This window comes from Rousettus aegyptiacus, unplaced genomic scaffold, assembly GCF_014176215.1.
Source record: "Rousettus aegyptiacus isolate mRouAeg1 unplaced genomic scaffold, mRouAeg1.p scaffold_m13_p_1, whole genome shotgun sequence".
Lineage (NCBI taxonomy): Eukaryota > Metazoa > Chordata > Mammalia > Chiroptera > Pteropodidae > Rousettus > Rousettus aegyptiacus.
The window spans coordinates 23,278,325-23,293,516 of NW_023416284.1; the positions used below are offsets into that span (position 1 = coordinate 23,278,325).

At 51.3% G+C, this 15,192-nt stretch overlaps 1 protein-coding gene across 3 annotated transcripts in view; it reads right to left on the minus strand.

The window, feature by feature from the left end:
* Positions 1 to 5,541: 5,541 nt before the first annotated feature.
* GRIK3 (glutamate ionotropic receptor kainate type subunit 3) overlaps positions 5,542 to 15,192 on the minus strand; it is a 208,453-nt gene continuing 198,802 nt past the window's right edge. For 2 of the 3 annotated variants that reach the window (XM_016147198.2, XM_016147195.2), the window contains exons 14-16: positions 14,456 to 14,678; positions 13,695 to 13,945; positions 5,542 to 11,334 (exon numbers count right to left, since the gene is read on the minus strand). In XM_016147198.2, coding sequence (XP_016002684.1) covers positions 11,140 to 11,334; positions 13,695 to 13,945; positions 14,456 to 14,678 — 669 coding nt within the window. In that variant the 3' untranslated portion in view covers positions 5,542 to 11,139. Of the gene's footprint in view, positions 11,335 to 13,298; positions 13,480 to 13,694; positions 13,946 to 14,455; positions 14,679 to 15,192 lie in introns of those variants that run through there. The other variant, XM_016147197.2, reaches the window with a different exon arrangement.

Here is a 15,192-nt window from a genome sequence, read left to right on the forward strand (position 1 = left end):
AACAGAACCTGCTTCAGAACTGTCTGGTCCCATCACCTCCAAGATGCTAGGGCTCCACAATGACTGGCTCAGAAGTAGAAACAGCAGTGGCAACACTGATAATAATAATAATTACAAATAAAGTAACAAAGAGGGGGTTGTTCTCCCAGCTCAGAGGGGAACCTCACAGTCTAGTCCCACTGGGCTAGGGGTGTGGCTGTCTTTTGCCATTCCACCACATTCCCTCTAAGAGCCTCGATTTCCTGATTCAGCAAAAGAGGGCTTGGCCTCATGGGGCGGAGAGAATGGGGACCGAGCGAATTCTCAGGGTACAGATGGCTCTTCACTCATGTAAGATAGTCAGTGAGAATCACCTGGCTGCTAAGGAAGGTGTCCTCATGGAGGTACTGAAAACGATATCTAGCTAGGAACATCTCTTCAGGCTCTGTACTGGACTCATGTAGTATAGACAGAGATCCACACCCTGTGGCAATCTGGGCTGGCAGCTGAGTGCACATGCTCAGGCAAAATCTGGGGGAATCCCTCCACGCCTGACTCCATTTCTGTCTGGAGGCCCCTCCCCGGGTTCTCTCCTCCAGCCTGTGGAATCTTTGGCCTAAATTGGGAGGTGAAAAGGTAATGGGACCATGTGTCTTTCCAGATGTTTTGGGTCTTGTACTGGGATGGAGACTTTGAACTTAAAAGCTGAGTATTTGGCCACTTTTGTTTGCTGATTCCTCTGTGCCTAGGCTCGTCTGGCTCTTGGCATATTGGGGAGTGGTCTAATCCTTCGTTACTGTCCCTCCACCATAAAAGCTATCATTGGTTGAGCTGTACAGGTGCCAGGAACGTACCATATCATCAAATCCCTTTAACAACCCTCTGTGGTGGGTCTTAGTCTCCCATTCTGCAGGCAAGGATACTGAAACAGCAATGGAGCAGAGCCCAGGAAGATACAGCAATGGAGCAGAGCCCAGGAAGCTAAACTCCAGAGTCCCTGATCACACTGCTTGGTGGGGCTTGTCATCAGGCCTAGCAGAGGGACCCTGAGTGATGCTTGGTCTCGAGGGACTCTGGGCATCCTCTCCAACCTAGATATTTTGGGGCTAAATGAAAGGGAAAAAGAAGGGTGTCATGTGAGGCTCAATTAATAAGCATTTCAGATGAGGATAATTAAGGGCTTAAAGGGGGCTGGTCTTGCTCTGCTGATGTTGAGTGGACTAGATGGGGCCTGGGCCTTCAGAGCTTGGAGAAGGAGGGTCCTCTGAGGCCTGTGCTATCACTGCCCTCCTTGGCTACTTGCACTGGACTCCAGCATCACCTGGAGACCCTTCTAGACACACTGAACCAGAACCTTCATTTTTATGAGATCCCTGGGGGATTTGTATGCATGCTAAAGGTCTAGAGAGAGTTGTGCCATGTTAGATACACCTCCTTCACTGAGTTCCCCATCCAGTGCCCTCTGCTGACGGGGTAGGCAAGTGATGTGGAGTGGGACATTTTTCACTCTAGGTAGTTGCTGTTGGGCCAGGAAGCAGGGGACTTGAGCCAGGGCTAGGGTGGCTATTTCCTGCCGTGAATCAGAAAAGGAGGGAGGCAGAGTGGGGAGGAAGGGAAAGAGAGAAAGAGAAAAAGAGGGAGAGAAAAGCTTGCCTGTGCTTCCATCAGACTCCTTCTAATGAAATCTCCTTTTACTCCAGTTAGAGTTGGTCTCTTTTCTTGCCCAAATGATCCCTGAATGAGGAGTCTTCTTAAAGTTTCTGCTCCTGGGGCCTAGTGCATTGGAACTAGGAGCCAGCATCTCAGTGCCTGGAGACAGAAGGAAGGGCATTGACCAAGGAGAGGCTGAGGTGGAAATGGTCCAGCAACCAGCGACTGGGGCCTAAGCCATGACAGTCACATGGCTGCCCCCGCCCCAGTGCCCACCTCGAGCCCTGGCTTCCTGATTCCCCTCTCATCCTTTCTTTGTCCTTCCTTCTTCAGGAGGTGGCAAAGTAGGGAGGGGTTTCAGGGCTCATATCTTGAAGCGCGGGGTCATGGGAGGGACAGAATGGTGAGCGAGTGTGTTTGGGAGTCAGAGTCCCAGCTCTGGTGTGGAATGCCACACTGACTAGCTATGCGACCTTGAGCAAGTTCACTCACTTCTATGATCCTTTGCTTTCTTAACCGTAAAATGGGATGTAATGCTGCCTACTTCAAAAGGTCATTGTTTAATCCCTGAGAAATTAGTATAAATTGCTGGCAGCGATGCTTGGCTATTACTGAGTACCTGGTAATGTGAGCTCCGTTTTCTTCCTTGGGAAGGAAGCAGTGAGAGCCTCCTTCATAAGGAGAGAAGCCATGCCCTCTGCTCTTGGGGATGGGAGAGAGGAAAGCCCAGAAGCACTTCCTTGCCTCCTAGGGATAGAGCCATGGAGAGAGAGAGCTCAGCGTCTAGAGATGGGCTCTGAGAAGTAGAGTTGGGGCTTCTCAGAGACACTGGGGTACAAAAATGTTCTATCCTCTCTCTGCCCAATCCAGAGACAATCAGGGTCACTCCACTATCCCAACAGGCAGGGCTGATCTTGGTCTACAGCCCACAGGGTCATAGGTGGGCTTCTAGGCCAGGCTCTGAGCCCTGGGTAGGGAAGTCTTACCTTACTGCTCACCACTCTATTCCCAGAGAGGGTTCAGCATATAGTAGGTCTTAATTCTTCTCTTCTTCCTCCTTTTTCTTAATAAAAATTACTGTCTCTTATTGTTGGGTTCTGTTGTGCCCAGCCCTATGCTAAGTACTTAATGTGCTTTTTCTCATTTAACCCCCATAACTATTCCATGTGGGTAGGGTGGTTGTGGTGGTGGGGTTTCATTATCATGCATTTTATAGATGAGGAAACTGAGGTTCAGGGATGTGAAGTTCTTTGTTCAAGCTTATGCATCTAGTAGGTGGTAGAGCTGAAACTCATACACTAAATATTTGTCTAACTCAATAAATGGATGGATGGATGGATGGGTGGATGGATGGATGGATGGATGGATGGATGGATGGATGGACTGAGGGCGAGAGGACAGGTAGATTGATAAATAGATAAATTGGTTGATGAATCGGTAGGTGGATAGACATACAGAGGATGGATGTATTTCCATAGACAGGTGGATAGATTGATGGGTGGATGAATGCATGAATAAATGAGTGGATGGATGGGTGGATGGATGGACAGATGAATGAGTGGGTGCTCTACCTGCTTCTTCGCCCCAACTGTGGACCTCATTCCTACCTGCTCTCTTCCTTGTTTCTTGTTTGTGTTACCCCACTCCCTGCTGGTCTTGGAGTCTCCTCTGAACCCTATTGTGTTTATTCCTAGGGGATGGACATTACCTCTGCCTCCCAATGGTTGACAGATGTTCTTTCAACCCATAGCCTCGTCCTGCCTCTTACCTGGCTCAGACCCAAAGCCTCTTCCTGGGCTGTCGCTCCAGGCTGGACCAGAGTTTTCAGACACTGTAGCCTGCTGGATCTTGAACTTCTCTCCATTCTACAGGGATTTCTGGTGTCTTGGCTTGGCTTACCTGGCACTTGTTAGTTGATGGAACAGGAGGGTGCATAGTTTAGGAGATATTCCCAACCCACACATCTTTTTATGGAATTTTCAGTTTTCTCAACCCTCCTAAAGCAAAGAACCCAAGTACCATAATTTTATTATGTGACCCTTCGCTCCTTCTGATCACAGCTGATTAGACCACAGGCGACCAACTGACCCAAGTTTGTTCACTTGTAGTAACTCTACAAGAAATTTCACCAAGAGACTGAGTCAACAGAGATGGACATTTGGACTGAAATGTCACGTAGAGTCAAGGTCTGAGCTGTGTCAGGGTCTGAGGCACGGGTGAAAGGACATAATATGTGTCAAGAACTTAGCACGGCACCTGACACAAAGGCAGTGCTCAGTAACTATTAGCTTTGATTATGACGATATCATAGAGGAGCATGGAGAGTTTTGGATGTAAATTAGCCTCCACCAATTAAATCTGTCTGCATGAGTTTGGAAAGCAGAAGCGAGGCAGAGGCCCTCTTCCTGTCCCCTTTTTGGGCTGTATCTGTAATGGGAACATGAGGTTTTTCAGCACTCCACTGACCACCTCTAACTTCCTGGGTAATGAGAAGCAATTGCGACGGAGGCAGCGATGGCATCGGATTCTTGATCCAGGCTTTCCAAGCCCTGGATTGCAGCTCTGGGGTGTGTTTTTGTCTCATGATTCTAGTACCAGTCTCGGAGGTGGCCACTGCCCTGGTGGGTCAGTTCTAGGTTGTTCTGGGAGCCACCGGAGGCCCAGCTTGGCTTTGCTTTCTCATCTCGTCGTTGGTTTTGTAAATATCTGTGTTCAATGCCTTCCTGCGTATAATGTCTTGCCCTAAACCGGTTATTATGTGTGCAGTTTCCATCTCCTGAGAGTAGCCAGCTTAGAGTAGCCAGCTCATTTTCAGTCTGAAAAAGCTCAGGCGAGATTTCTGATTGGCCAAGATTTCTGATTGGCTCACCCATCCTCCCCAACTTTGGCCAAAGGGACAGGGTCACATAAAGACATGGCAACTCTAAGGTAGCTATGTGGATGGAGATGAGCTGGGGACGGACATGCCCGCGAGAAGGGAAGACAGAAGTCAGACAATATCAAGGACATATACTATACTTTCTATATCTGATATGAGAACCAGGAGGCTGGGCTGGAGCCACCCGCCTGCTCATCATGAGGGTCTCTTGCCCGGGACACTGTCATCCCTGGGAGACGATGGCACAACTCAATCGCCCAGCACCCTCTGGTTCTAAGGGGGGAAGAGAAACAGAAAACACGTCTCGAGGGAGCCCTGTTTTCTAGAAACATTTCTTTATTTAAAATTTAAAACCATATTACTTCATACAGCAAACTGTGCACTTTGATATATCACAGTGTCTTAAAAAGGAAAATAATTGGATTTGTTTGGAAATTTATTTACATTAGCCTAGAATGATTGGCAAGTAACACAGTTACTATGAAACCCAAATTGTTACAAAATGTTTACAAAAAACTATATTCATAGAAATTCTGCATGTCCACAAAGGGCATCCCCTGAATGGCCCAGAGACCAGTGTGTGGGAACCATGTTACGTGGGAGCAGGGGGTGGGTCCAGGCACTCTGGGCTGGGTGGTGGGACAAGCCAGGGATCTTGCATGGTGCTGGCTGGGGGCTCAGGCCAGGGGCTAGGAACCCAAGTCCTAGTCATGGGAGACCCAGCCAGAAAGTCAGCCCAGGCAGAGATGGGATGGGGGTTTGGAGCACAGTGACAGGCCCCTCCTCAGGGAGCTGGGTTCAGATGTGCTCTGTCCAGGGCCCCTGGGGCAGACCCAGAGTTAAGTGCAGACCAGCCTGATGCATGGGGCTGAAGCAGGGGGCCGGCCACTGACCATATGGAAACCCAGTCCAGATTTCTTCTTTCCTGCATGCTCTAGAGATGCTATGACCCATGACAGGGCAGGATCACTAGCTAAAAGATCAGAATCACAAAGAACAGATGGATCTGAGAGGGGCAGGGATAGAGGTCTGTGGGGCCTCTCTGCCAACTGCCCTGCTTGGAGAAATGCTGCAGGGGCGAGAAGGCAGACAGATGGCGTGGCCGTGCTAGGACAGGAAGTGCCTTGTTGGCCTCTCATCTTTCACCCATGTCACTACTCTGCTCACATCTCTGGCTCCTTGATCACTCCATGATATCTGGCCTCTGGGTCACATGGGGCTGGGGAGGTGTTCTGAGGTCGGACAAACTCTTTGCTGGCATTGCTGGCAGCTGCTTTCCAAAACTTGACGTCTCAGAATTTTGATTCGTAGAGACACATTGCGGGCTGATTTGAGGTCTGTTTTATAAGGCAGGGGATAGGGGCAGGGTCAATAACTAGAACATTAGGACATCATACTGGTATGCTGTCAATGTCCTCAGGGCCATCCTCTTTAAAAAGTGTTTTGCCTAGCTATGAGCTGTGCAATTGTGTGTGGGTGAGAATCTGAGGCAGAGGCCTCGACCGCCTGCAATACTCCAGCCTTTTAGGATATTCCAGGTACAGCTTGACATCTACCTGGTGATTGTGCAGCCAGGAACCTAGTACTGGCATGACATTGCTCCCGAGACACAAGCCCTGCTGTCCGGCTTCAGACGCTCTCAGATGGAGACGAGGCTCCTTCGCCACTCCTGCCTCTCCCCAAGAGGCACTGGCTGTGCAAGGGCCCATGCACCAGCCTCCACGGTTCTGCTCCCTTCCTCAGGGTCTGCAGTGCTGGTGTATGCAGGGCCTTCCCCATCCCCATGGGGCTCTCTGCAGCCCCTGCCCCAGATGGCCTCCAGCCCAGACTTTGTTGCTGCAGCCCCCATCTCTCACCTGGTCCCCACCCATACTGGCTGGGTTATGTACACTCTGTGTGCAGACGTGCGGGGAGGGGTGCATATACACATGGGCTACAGGTCATATATACACTGTGCATATAATATATATATATATACAGCATATATATATATATATATCTTTTTACATTCATATATATATTGTACAGAACATTCACCTTCTACCAAAAACAGTTTTGTGACTTCATGTATGGCCTCAGCCCTGAAATTTTAACTCCAGGGCAAACGAAGGACTGAAATGAAGGCTTGATTCTGACTGGCATGGGTACAGAGGGCAGGGCCCTTCCACCGGGGCAAGACACTGAGCCCATTCCAAATACGTGCACTCAATCTGGGAGACTGTTCCAGATGTGTCTCTTCCAAAGACCTGTCTATAGGGTTGGGCTCATTTTTTATATCTGTCTAGGGGGCTGGGCCTGTCTCAGACAGTAAGTCCATACGGCTGTTTTACCAGAGCTAGGCCCTTCCACGCAGGACCATTCCAGACATGGGCCAGAGTTTGGCCTGTTTCCAGATGTTTGTGCATATAGCTGGGGATGGCTCTGGAAGGGATTAGTTTCATGCCGAATGATGAAGAAACAGCTGCAAACCCGCACACAGCACCCTCTGGAAAAGAAGGCAGGGAGGGAGCTTCTGACTGTTCTGGTCTGACTTCCACCCTCTGAGAGCTTAAGGAGGGGGAGTGACTTCTAGCCACTTGGTGTCTTCACCCAACACCGCAGGTCCCCTCGCTCATCTGGGCCAGAATTCCCATCTGCCGGTGCCCAGGCATGGGGAGGTAGGCAGTGTGCTCCTCTAGCTGAGGCTTAGCCCACCTATACTTCAGAGAGTCAGAGTCGGCTCATCAGGCAAGGGGCATCATCCCTCTTGAGAGACTTGCAGAGTGGGGCCACCTGGACAGTGACACAACTCTTAGGGTTTTCTTATCTGTCCACAGCAGAGAAACCAGTAACAGGTCAGGGGGAAAGAGATAAGGAGAGCTCATTGTCCAAAAGCCCAAGGGCCTTGGCGGGGTGTGTGTGTGTGTGCATGTGTGTGTGTGTGCGTGTGTGTGTGTGTGTGTGTGTGTGTGTCTGTTTACTGCTGCCCCTCAATTTGGCCGGATTTAGCAGGTCAAGAGGAGGCACTGGCATTTTGGGATGGGAGGTGGGGGTGAAAGGTGGGTTACTCTTTTGTTTAGGGCCGGCATGTAGGGCCAGACAGAGATAGTCCAGCACCGGCTCAGGCAAGTCCCCATCTTCTGCTCCATCCAAACCAGCTTTTAAGCTCCTCATCACTCCCAGCCCCTGACCTCAGTGCCTCTGTGTGTGCGCGCACAGCACTCGCGGCTGCTCAGTTCTACATTACCCGGCAGGTGGACGCAAGCTTTAATTCTACATGATCCTCGCTAGGAACACGTCCTCCCCACCTCTCGCCCTCCACGACGTAGCAGCACCTTTAGTACCCTGGGAGAGACACAACTCATACTTGGGCAGAAGCGGTTTCTGCTGCACTTTGAACCCTGGGCTGGTCTTGAAGACAAACACAAGACTTCAGCCAGAAGTTAAACACTAGCCACACAGATGGACATAAGGCTCGAATGGGACAGGAGGTCAGGCAGCACGTCGCCCCACTTCTGTTTAGGATCCTGAAAATCCTTTCGGTATCTCTGGGGGTCTTCCCTAACTGAATTGCAATTCCGAGATCCGTTCATCACCCCTTGGGTGAAGCCTTCCCACCCAGTGCCGCCTCCTTTTCTTTTTCCCAACACAGTCTGTCTATGCACGCAACCTAAAAAGAACACAACATGTTCATGGAGCATTCTACACGTGGGCGTACATAAACATGTGTGTGTGTGTGATATATGCATGGATGTGGGTATACACTAAGAAATTATATTGGATAAAGAAAGACAGTAGTTAATATCTACGTTTGGTGGAGCAAAAGGGCAAATTCCTTCATTAGAGTCCTGTTATCTGGAAATTGCAAAAACAGGTCATTTTTCCTTCAGGCAGGGCACTCTCTGCCTAGAGCAAAAGAGCCACCAGCCACGAGTCCCTGAAGTGTTGTGCCCCCACTTGGCCAGTCTCCCTGCATCTACGCCTAGACAATCTTGGCAAATCTTTGTGACGAATGATCTCTCCCCGTGGCGGAAGTGCCAAGAGACCCTGGTTCCCTGCCTTCCTGATTGTCTGTCTCTGCCCCTGTAGTGAGCTGGAACATACGTGTGCATTTGAACACGCGTACGTGAGCATACACACACACTCACAAACTCCGGTTCTACATGGCTTCTCAAATATGACACGCACTGACCTGTGCCACATGTCCGTCTGGTTCTGTCCTCCCTCCTGGTCTCCGCTGCACGCACATGCCCACACACACATGTGCACATACACTCACACGCTGACCCCTTGATGGCATGGCTTTTCCTTTTAAACATATTTGGCAACGCTGCAGGTTTTTATCCTGTCCTCCACCCTCTGCCATTTGGTGCACAAATACATTCACACACACACACACTCACACACACTCGTGCATGTGTGTGTACATATACGTACTCACCAGAACCCCATTATGACATGGCTTCTCCTGTTTTTACATGTATGGGGCTCTGCTGCTTGTCCAGAGTTGTCTCCCTTATCGTCAGTTCACACACATGCACACACACATACACACATACATCAGAACCCAAAGGATTCTCATTATTGCATGCCCTGGACTCAGTACATGTCCAAATCTGTCCTCCCCAGCCCCCAAAGCTCACACACACAAAGACACAGGTACACATTTATGCACGTGTGCACACACACACACACATGCACACACGCACACTCCTGCACCCGGAAGCTCACAACAGCATGGCTTTTCCTGTCGTTACATGTGTTTGCTGTGCTGCATGTCCAGCCCTCTTTCCCCACGTCCAGTGCACACAGCCTGCTGGAGCTGCTGTGATTCTGGGAACCAGCTAGTTTGGTCCTGCAGCTCAGTTTGTAGGAGGGACTGTACTTATCAGTGAGCCCACTGTACTCTCCTGCTTTGGGAGTCCCTGGGGGAGCTAGATATGACCCTTCACCTCAACTGAGAAGGTCCTTGAGACCTAAATGTAGCTCTTCCCTAACCAGACTCCTTAGGCAGAGACAGGAGAGAGAGGGAGAGAGAGGCAGCTGGTGCTTCTGGGTCGCTGTCCAGAATCTCCAGCTCCCTTCCCCTGCTCAAAAACCGCCCTCTGCCCTTAGCTGTGGGAAGCCCTGCTGGCCCCATCTTGTTCTCTTTAAGGACACTTTGCTCCTAACCCTTCCATGTCTTATTCTTCTTCCAGAATCTTAAAGTCATAGACCTCTAGAGCATCCAACACAGCTACCTGGAACCCACAGATAATCTGGTCTATTCCTCACTGGTACCCCATCTGCTGCTACTTCTCTGCTGTACCCCCAAGCCTTGCAAGGTCCCAGCTGCTCTGGACAAGAGACCAGGGGCCACAGTGGCCTTGGGTCTCTGTATGGGGTCTTTGGTTAATTCTCCAGGAGGCAGCTTCTCTCTTTCCACCTTTGCGGCCTCTACTAGCCATGATATCCTGTCCCTAAAATTTTTCTTTTTCTGGAGGATATCTTTAGGTTTGGCAAGTCCAGGGGGCCAGGAGTTCCTTAAGGCCCTTTCAGTTTTCTCTATCTACCCCCAAATTAGCCTGTGTAGTAGGACCCGGACCCCTCTTGCAAAAAGGGGTGACTTGACATTCACTTTAATCTTGGCTACTCTTCTTCCAAGATGACAGAAGGAGCTCAAGGTCAACTGACCAGAAATGGGGAGTTGCTGATGAGTAGATGGCGAAGACCCCAAGCTCCCGAACATCACCAGGGTTCAGAACACAGCTTGGCAACCGGCAAATTAAGATCCGATGGCTTGAGGCCCTGTGGGATTTCCTTGGAATCTATTGTTCCTCTGGACTTCAAATATTGGCCGAATCTCCGAGCATCCTTTGTGAGAGATTCAGGGGGTCCTCTCTCCTCTGGCCCGAAAGTGGAGAAGCATTTACTCTGACTACTCCCTTGCTTTAGACACCTAGAGAAGTGGGAGCCATTGGACATGGCCTGTAAGAATTTAAAATGGTGGCCTCTGTGCATTCTCTTCTCTCCCAGACCCCAAACTCCTCTTTTCCCCTATGGGGCTCTCTGCTTTAGACTTTGCCAAAACAGGGGTTGCCATGGGTGGCACCAAGTCCAGGAGTTTAGGACCATGTGAGCATCACCTGGGGGGTGAAGTCTTCTTTCTGCCCAGGCATGTGGGGTAATCGTCCTCCATCTTCAGCTCCACTGGCAGCCAAACTATAACATCCATAAGATGCCCAAGGTTTGTGTCTCTGGTCTCATAGTCAAGCCCCAGGAGACCTGGGCTCATGGGGAAGAGGTGGCAATAAAAGAGCTGTTGCTTATTTTCTTTGGCCTCTGCAGGGCCGTGGTAGAAACTTCTGACCGTAGAGGAGAGTTGAGGGGCAGGTAGGTTTGGCCTGAGAGAGGCATGTGCTTCCTTTGGCCTTGGCTGTCTCGGCTGGCAGCTTTAGAAACCCATAGAAGAAATGAGAGGAGAGTGAAGCCCAAGCAGCTGGCCTGAGGGGGCCTGCTGGTTTCCTGGTGGGTAAGGGCAGAGGGCTCCTGGCCCAATAGGCAGGCAGCAGCTCTGGTCCCCAAGCCCAGCACGGGGACATGGGACATTCCTTCCAGTCTCCTTTGCTTTCCTCCGCCCTGCCCCAAACCTGCGGTCCCCACCCTACTGGTGCCTAGGGGAATACGGGGGCCAGTGACGTGCTGCAGGTCATGCTGTCCTTGCCTGGAAGCCGGCGATCATTGAACGTGTGCATGTTGATGACGGCGTCAGTCTTGACCATCATGGGAGGCTGCGGCTTGTGCTTGACCCGACGCTGGCAGGTGAGGGAGAAACGGATCTCGTCGGCCACAGTGCTGCAGAAGGAGCGCTGGGATGGGGGTGGGAGGGAAAGGGGCACATAGGTGAGGTGTGGCCCTGCAACTCCAGCAAACTCCCGCGCTTCCTCCCAAGCCTGTGCTAAGGCCATCGGTCTCTCTCACCCCTTCATCCCACCCACCCTCTGCTCGCTGCAAGATAACTGGTTTGTGTAGCAGCCTAGTCTACAGAATCGCATTCTTGTTTTGGACACTAAGGTAGGTGGTATCATCTTATCCCCATTTGCAGATGAGCAAACTTAGGCTCTGACTGGCAAGGACATTAAAGTTTGAGTTTACCTATCTTATTTCTCTCCACTAGATTCTGAGGACAAGAACCAACCAGTTTCCTGCCATGAGCCTAGCCTTCAGCGCTGGTTCTGGCCCAGAGTCGGGGTTTAAGAAACACTTGATGACTATGTGGATGACCCCTCTCCCCTGTGAGGGCTTCTAACTAATGGGAGAGTCACCGCTCTGCTGCTCAGGAAAGTCCAGCACATGTCTCTCAAGGTGGGCTACTGGGAGGCAGGTCCCTGCAGGGCAGCTGGGTGGCAGTCGCTTCCTCTGGCTTGGGTCCCTGTGAGTCCCGAGAGGGACAGCAAAGTACAATATCGCCTGCAGGTATCTGATGGCAGAGGTTGTCCTGCAGCTTGTCAGGAAGTCAGTGAGGGCTGTCAATGTCTTAATTTACCCAGCAAGAGCAGGGCACCGGCACCCAGGAAGCTCATATGCAAGCTGTGTGGAGCAGGGGAATGGGACTTGGCTTTGAATCCTGGCTCTGCCTCTTACCAGCCAAGCGACGTCTCCAAATTCCCCCTTGTTTACCCACCAAGTACAGAACATCATCCCTCCTCACCTTCCTATCTTCACTTGAAATGATTTATTGATCCCCTATTAAGTGCCAGGCACTATTTTAGGTACTAGGCATACAGCAGTGAAAATGACAGATAAGGTCCTAGCCCTCAGGGAGCTTATGGTCTAGTGATGGGATGGAAACAGATACTAAACATGTGAACAAATAATTTCAGAGAGTGGTAACTATTATTAAGAGAAGAAAGCAGTGGAATGGGATAGAGAGGGGTTGGGAGAACACGGCGCCCTGGGAGAAGAGCACTGTAGGCGGCTGGAACAGCATGTGCAAAGGCCCTGAGGCTGAACCGTGCTTGCTGTGTTAAGGGCTGGACAGGAGGCCAGTGTCTGCAGAGCAGAGTAAGGGAGGGCAGGGTGGGAAGGAGGAAGTCAGAGAGGTGGGCGAGGACCAGATCCGTAGGCTTTTGGTTGGAATTTGGAGCTCATTCTGATTGTAATGGAAATTCCTATCGAATTTCTTTTACTGTATCATAATCTTTTTAGCCATTCCTTATTCTTGGGCATTTAGTTATTTTTCCTATTCCCCCCCCTCCATGGGCTAATTACTACTCCAATGAACATCTTTGGAAATAAAACCACACATATACTTGACCACTTCCATTTGGTGCATTGCTGACTCAGGCTTGCTGGTTATAAAGGACTCCATCTCATTTTTGATGGTTGTAAAAGCTGCCTGTTTTTAATGGTCTCCTGTACATGGGGCTTAACTGCAATCTCCTCCCGCGCCAACCCTGTATCACTATGAACTTCTCTGTGAGAGGTGCGTCCCTTAGCCTAGTGGCCCTCACCTCAGGTGCACACTGAAATCACCCCGTACACTTTCTTAAGATGCCAATTCCACCACAGACCAATTAAAATAGAATCTCCGGGAGTGAGGCCAGGGCATTAGCACTTAAAAAACTCTCTCCCTGTGATTCTAATTTGCTACCCATATCCAGAACCACTGCCCAGCCACACTTGAATTAATCAGGCTGGTTGAGTCTACTTCTCCCATCTTAACGCTTAGGCCAGGTCTCTTAACCCTTTTCTTTTTTAAACTTTTGATTATGGAAATTTCTAAATATATGCAGAAATAGTGAGAACAGTATAATGAACCCCTATGTAACCATCGCCCAGCTTCAACAATTACCCTGGAGGGTTTTATGCAAGGGAATGACATAGTTTGAATCAAGTTTGAAACAAGGCACTCACTGGCTGTGGGTGGAGAGCGGATGGTAGAGAGGAAGAGTGGGCAGGAAGGCCTGGCTGGAGGCTGTTGCATGGTCCAGCTGGAGATGATGGGGTTTGGCCTGGCGTGGAGCAATAGTGATGGGAAAGTGTGCTCAGAGTCAGTGCAGAGGTGGGACTGGCCAGGCTTCCTGGTGGATGGGATGCAGGGTGGGCTACAGTGGAAATGGAATCAGACACCACCGAGTGCCTGGCGCGGATGAGGTGTGAGACCAGCATACATTCCGTTCTTCCATCTCCCTCCCCTCCCCATGCAGGCGCCGGCTCGTGGGCTCACCTGTTCTCGCTCCGCTGTTTTGCGGAGCTTGTACACAAACTCGCCCACGGCCACCAGCACCGACAGGACCAGCCCGGCAGCCAGGACGATGAAGATGCCCCCGATCTTCTGGATACCCAGGGCGCTGGCCTCCTTGTTTTCCTCCTCGGGGCACCCGCTGCCCCGCCACCACTTCTCCTTCATGATGTGCAGCTTGTCCTCCTCCTGCAGCTGCAGAATGGCGATGGTCACCTTGTCCCGGTACGGGGAGCCTGCGCAGGGGAGAGGGGATCCCCGGCTGTCAGCAGCATTCTGCCCCTTCCGTACGTTCCCGCCAACACCCTGATCAGTGCCAGCCACCGTCACTCGCCCTCCCAGTAAGCTCATAAAAGAGGGGGACTCTATTGCCTCTCTTTAAATCTATACGTGGTATCTGGATGGGAGGAAGGGTCCTGATTTGGAGCGGGGAGTCTTACCTAGGAATCTCTGTCTCCACAGGCCCCTAGAAGGCGCACTGTATCTGGGCTGCATCAACAGGGGTGAGGCCAGGGAGAGCAGGTGGGACCTTTTGACTGACTCCCACCTCTGTGTTTGCCCCAGTTCTCTGCTTAGGCCAGGACTGACCTCACAAGGTACGTGCTCCGCCCCTTCATCTCTGGGCTGAGGGAATGCCACTTTCTAGGCTCAGTGGGAGGAGCTGGGAGAAGGAGCGGGAGACTGCGTGTGGGAGTGGGTGTGGGGGGCCCAGCCCCCCGCCCTCCCACCTGCGGCCCCGCTCTCACCCATGGGCGTGCCGATGCCGTAGCCCTTGGAGTCGATGAGGCCCCCGATCTGGGTGAGGTTGCAGTTCCTCTGGGTGACGTACTCGATGGTGGTGGACTCCATGAGCAGCGCGTAGTCCGCCGTCAGGGTCCTCTGGATGCCCTCCTCGTTGTTCTTCACCAGCGCCGAAGGCTTGCTGCTCATGAAGGCCCACATCTTCTCGAAGGTGGAGATCTTGGATTTCTGGGCCACAAGGGGAGGGGTGATGGACACGCAGTTACTGAGCACACCAGGGGCCGAGCACTGCGTGCCCTGCAGACAAGGCTCGGGGCGTGTGCTTCTGTTCACAGTCCCCGGGGTGAGAACACGCTGCTCATTGCTCAGAGCTGCACACCGAGGCCCTGGGAGGGCAGGTCCCAAAACACACGGCTGGCGAGTGAGAAAGCCGAGATTCAGGCTCAGGCCCAACCGCCTGGAAACCCTGGGATCTTTGCGATGGCACAAGTGGTTTTCACACTGACTTTCATAAAGTTAATTTTCTTTCCTTAATATTTATGAAATAATTACCCATGCAGGCGCTGTTCTATGTGCTTTACCTGCATTTATTCATCGATTCTTCACAGCAATCATAGGAGGCAGGTACGTTAGCCCCATTTTACAGATGGGAAAACTGAGGCACGGCTAAGTAACTTGCCTAAGGTCACTCAGATATGAAGTGGCAAGGCCAGGTTTCAGACCCGGACCATCTGGTTCCAGA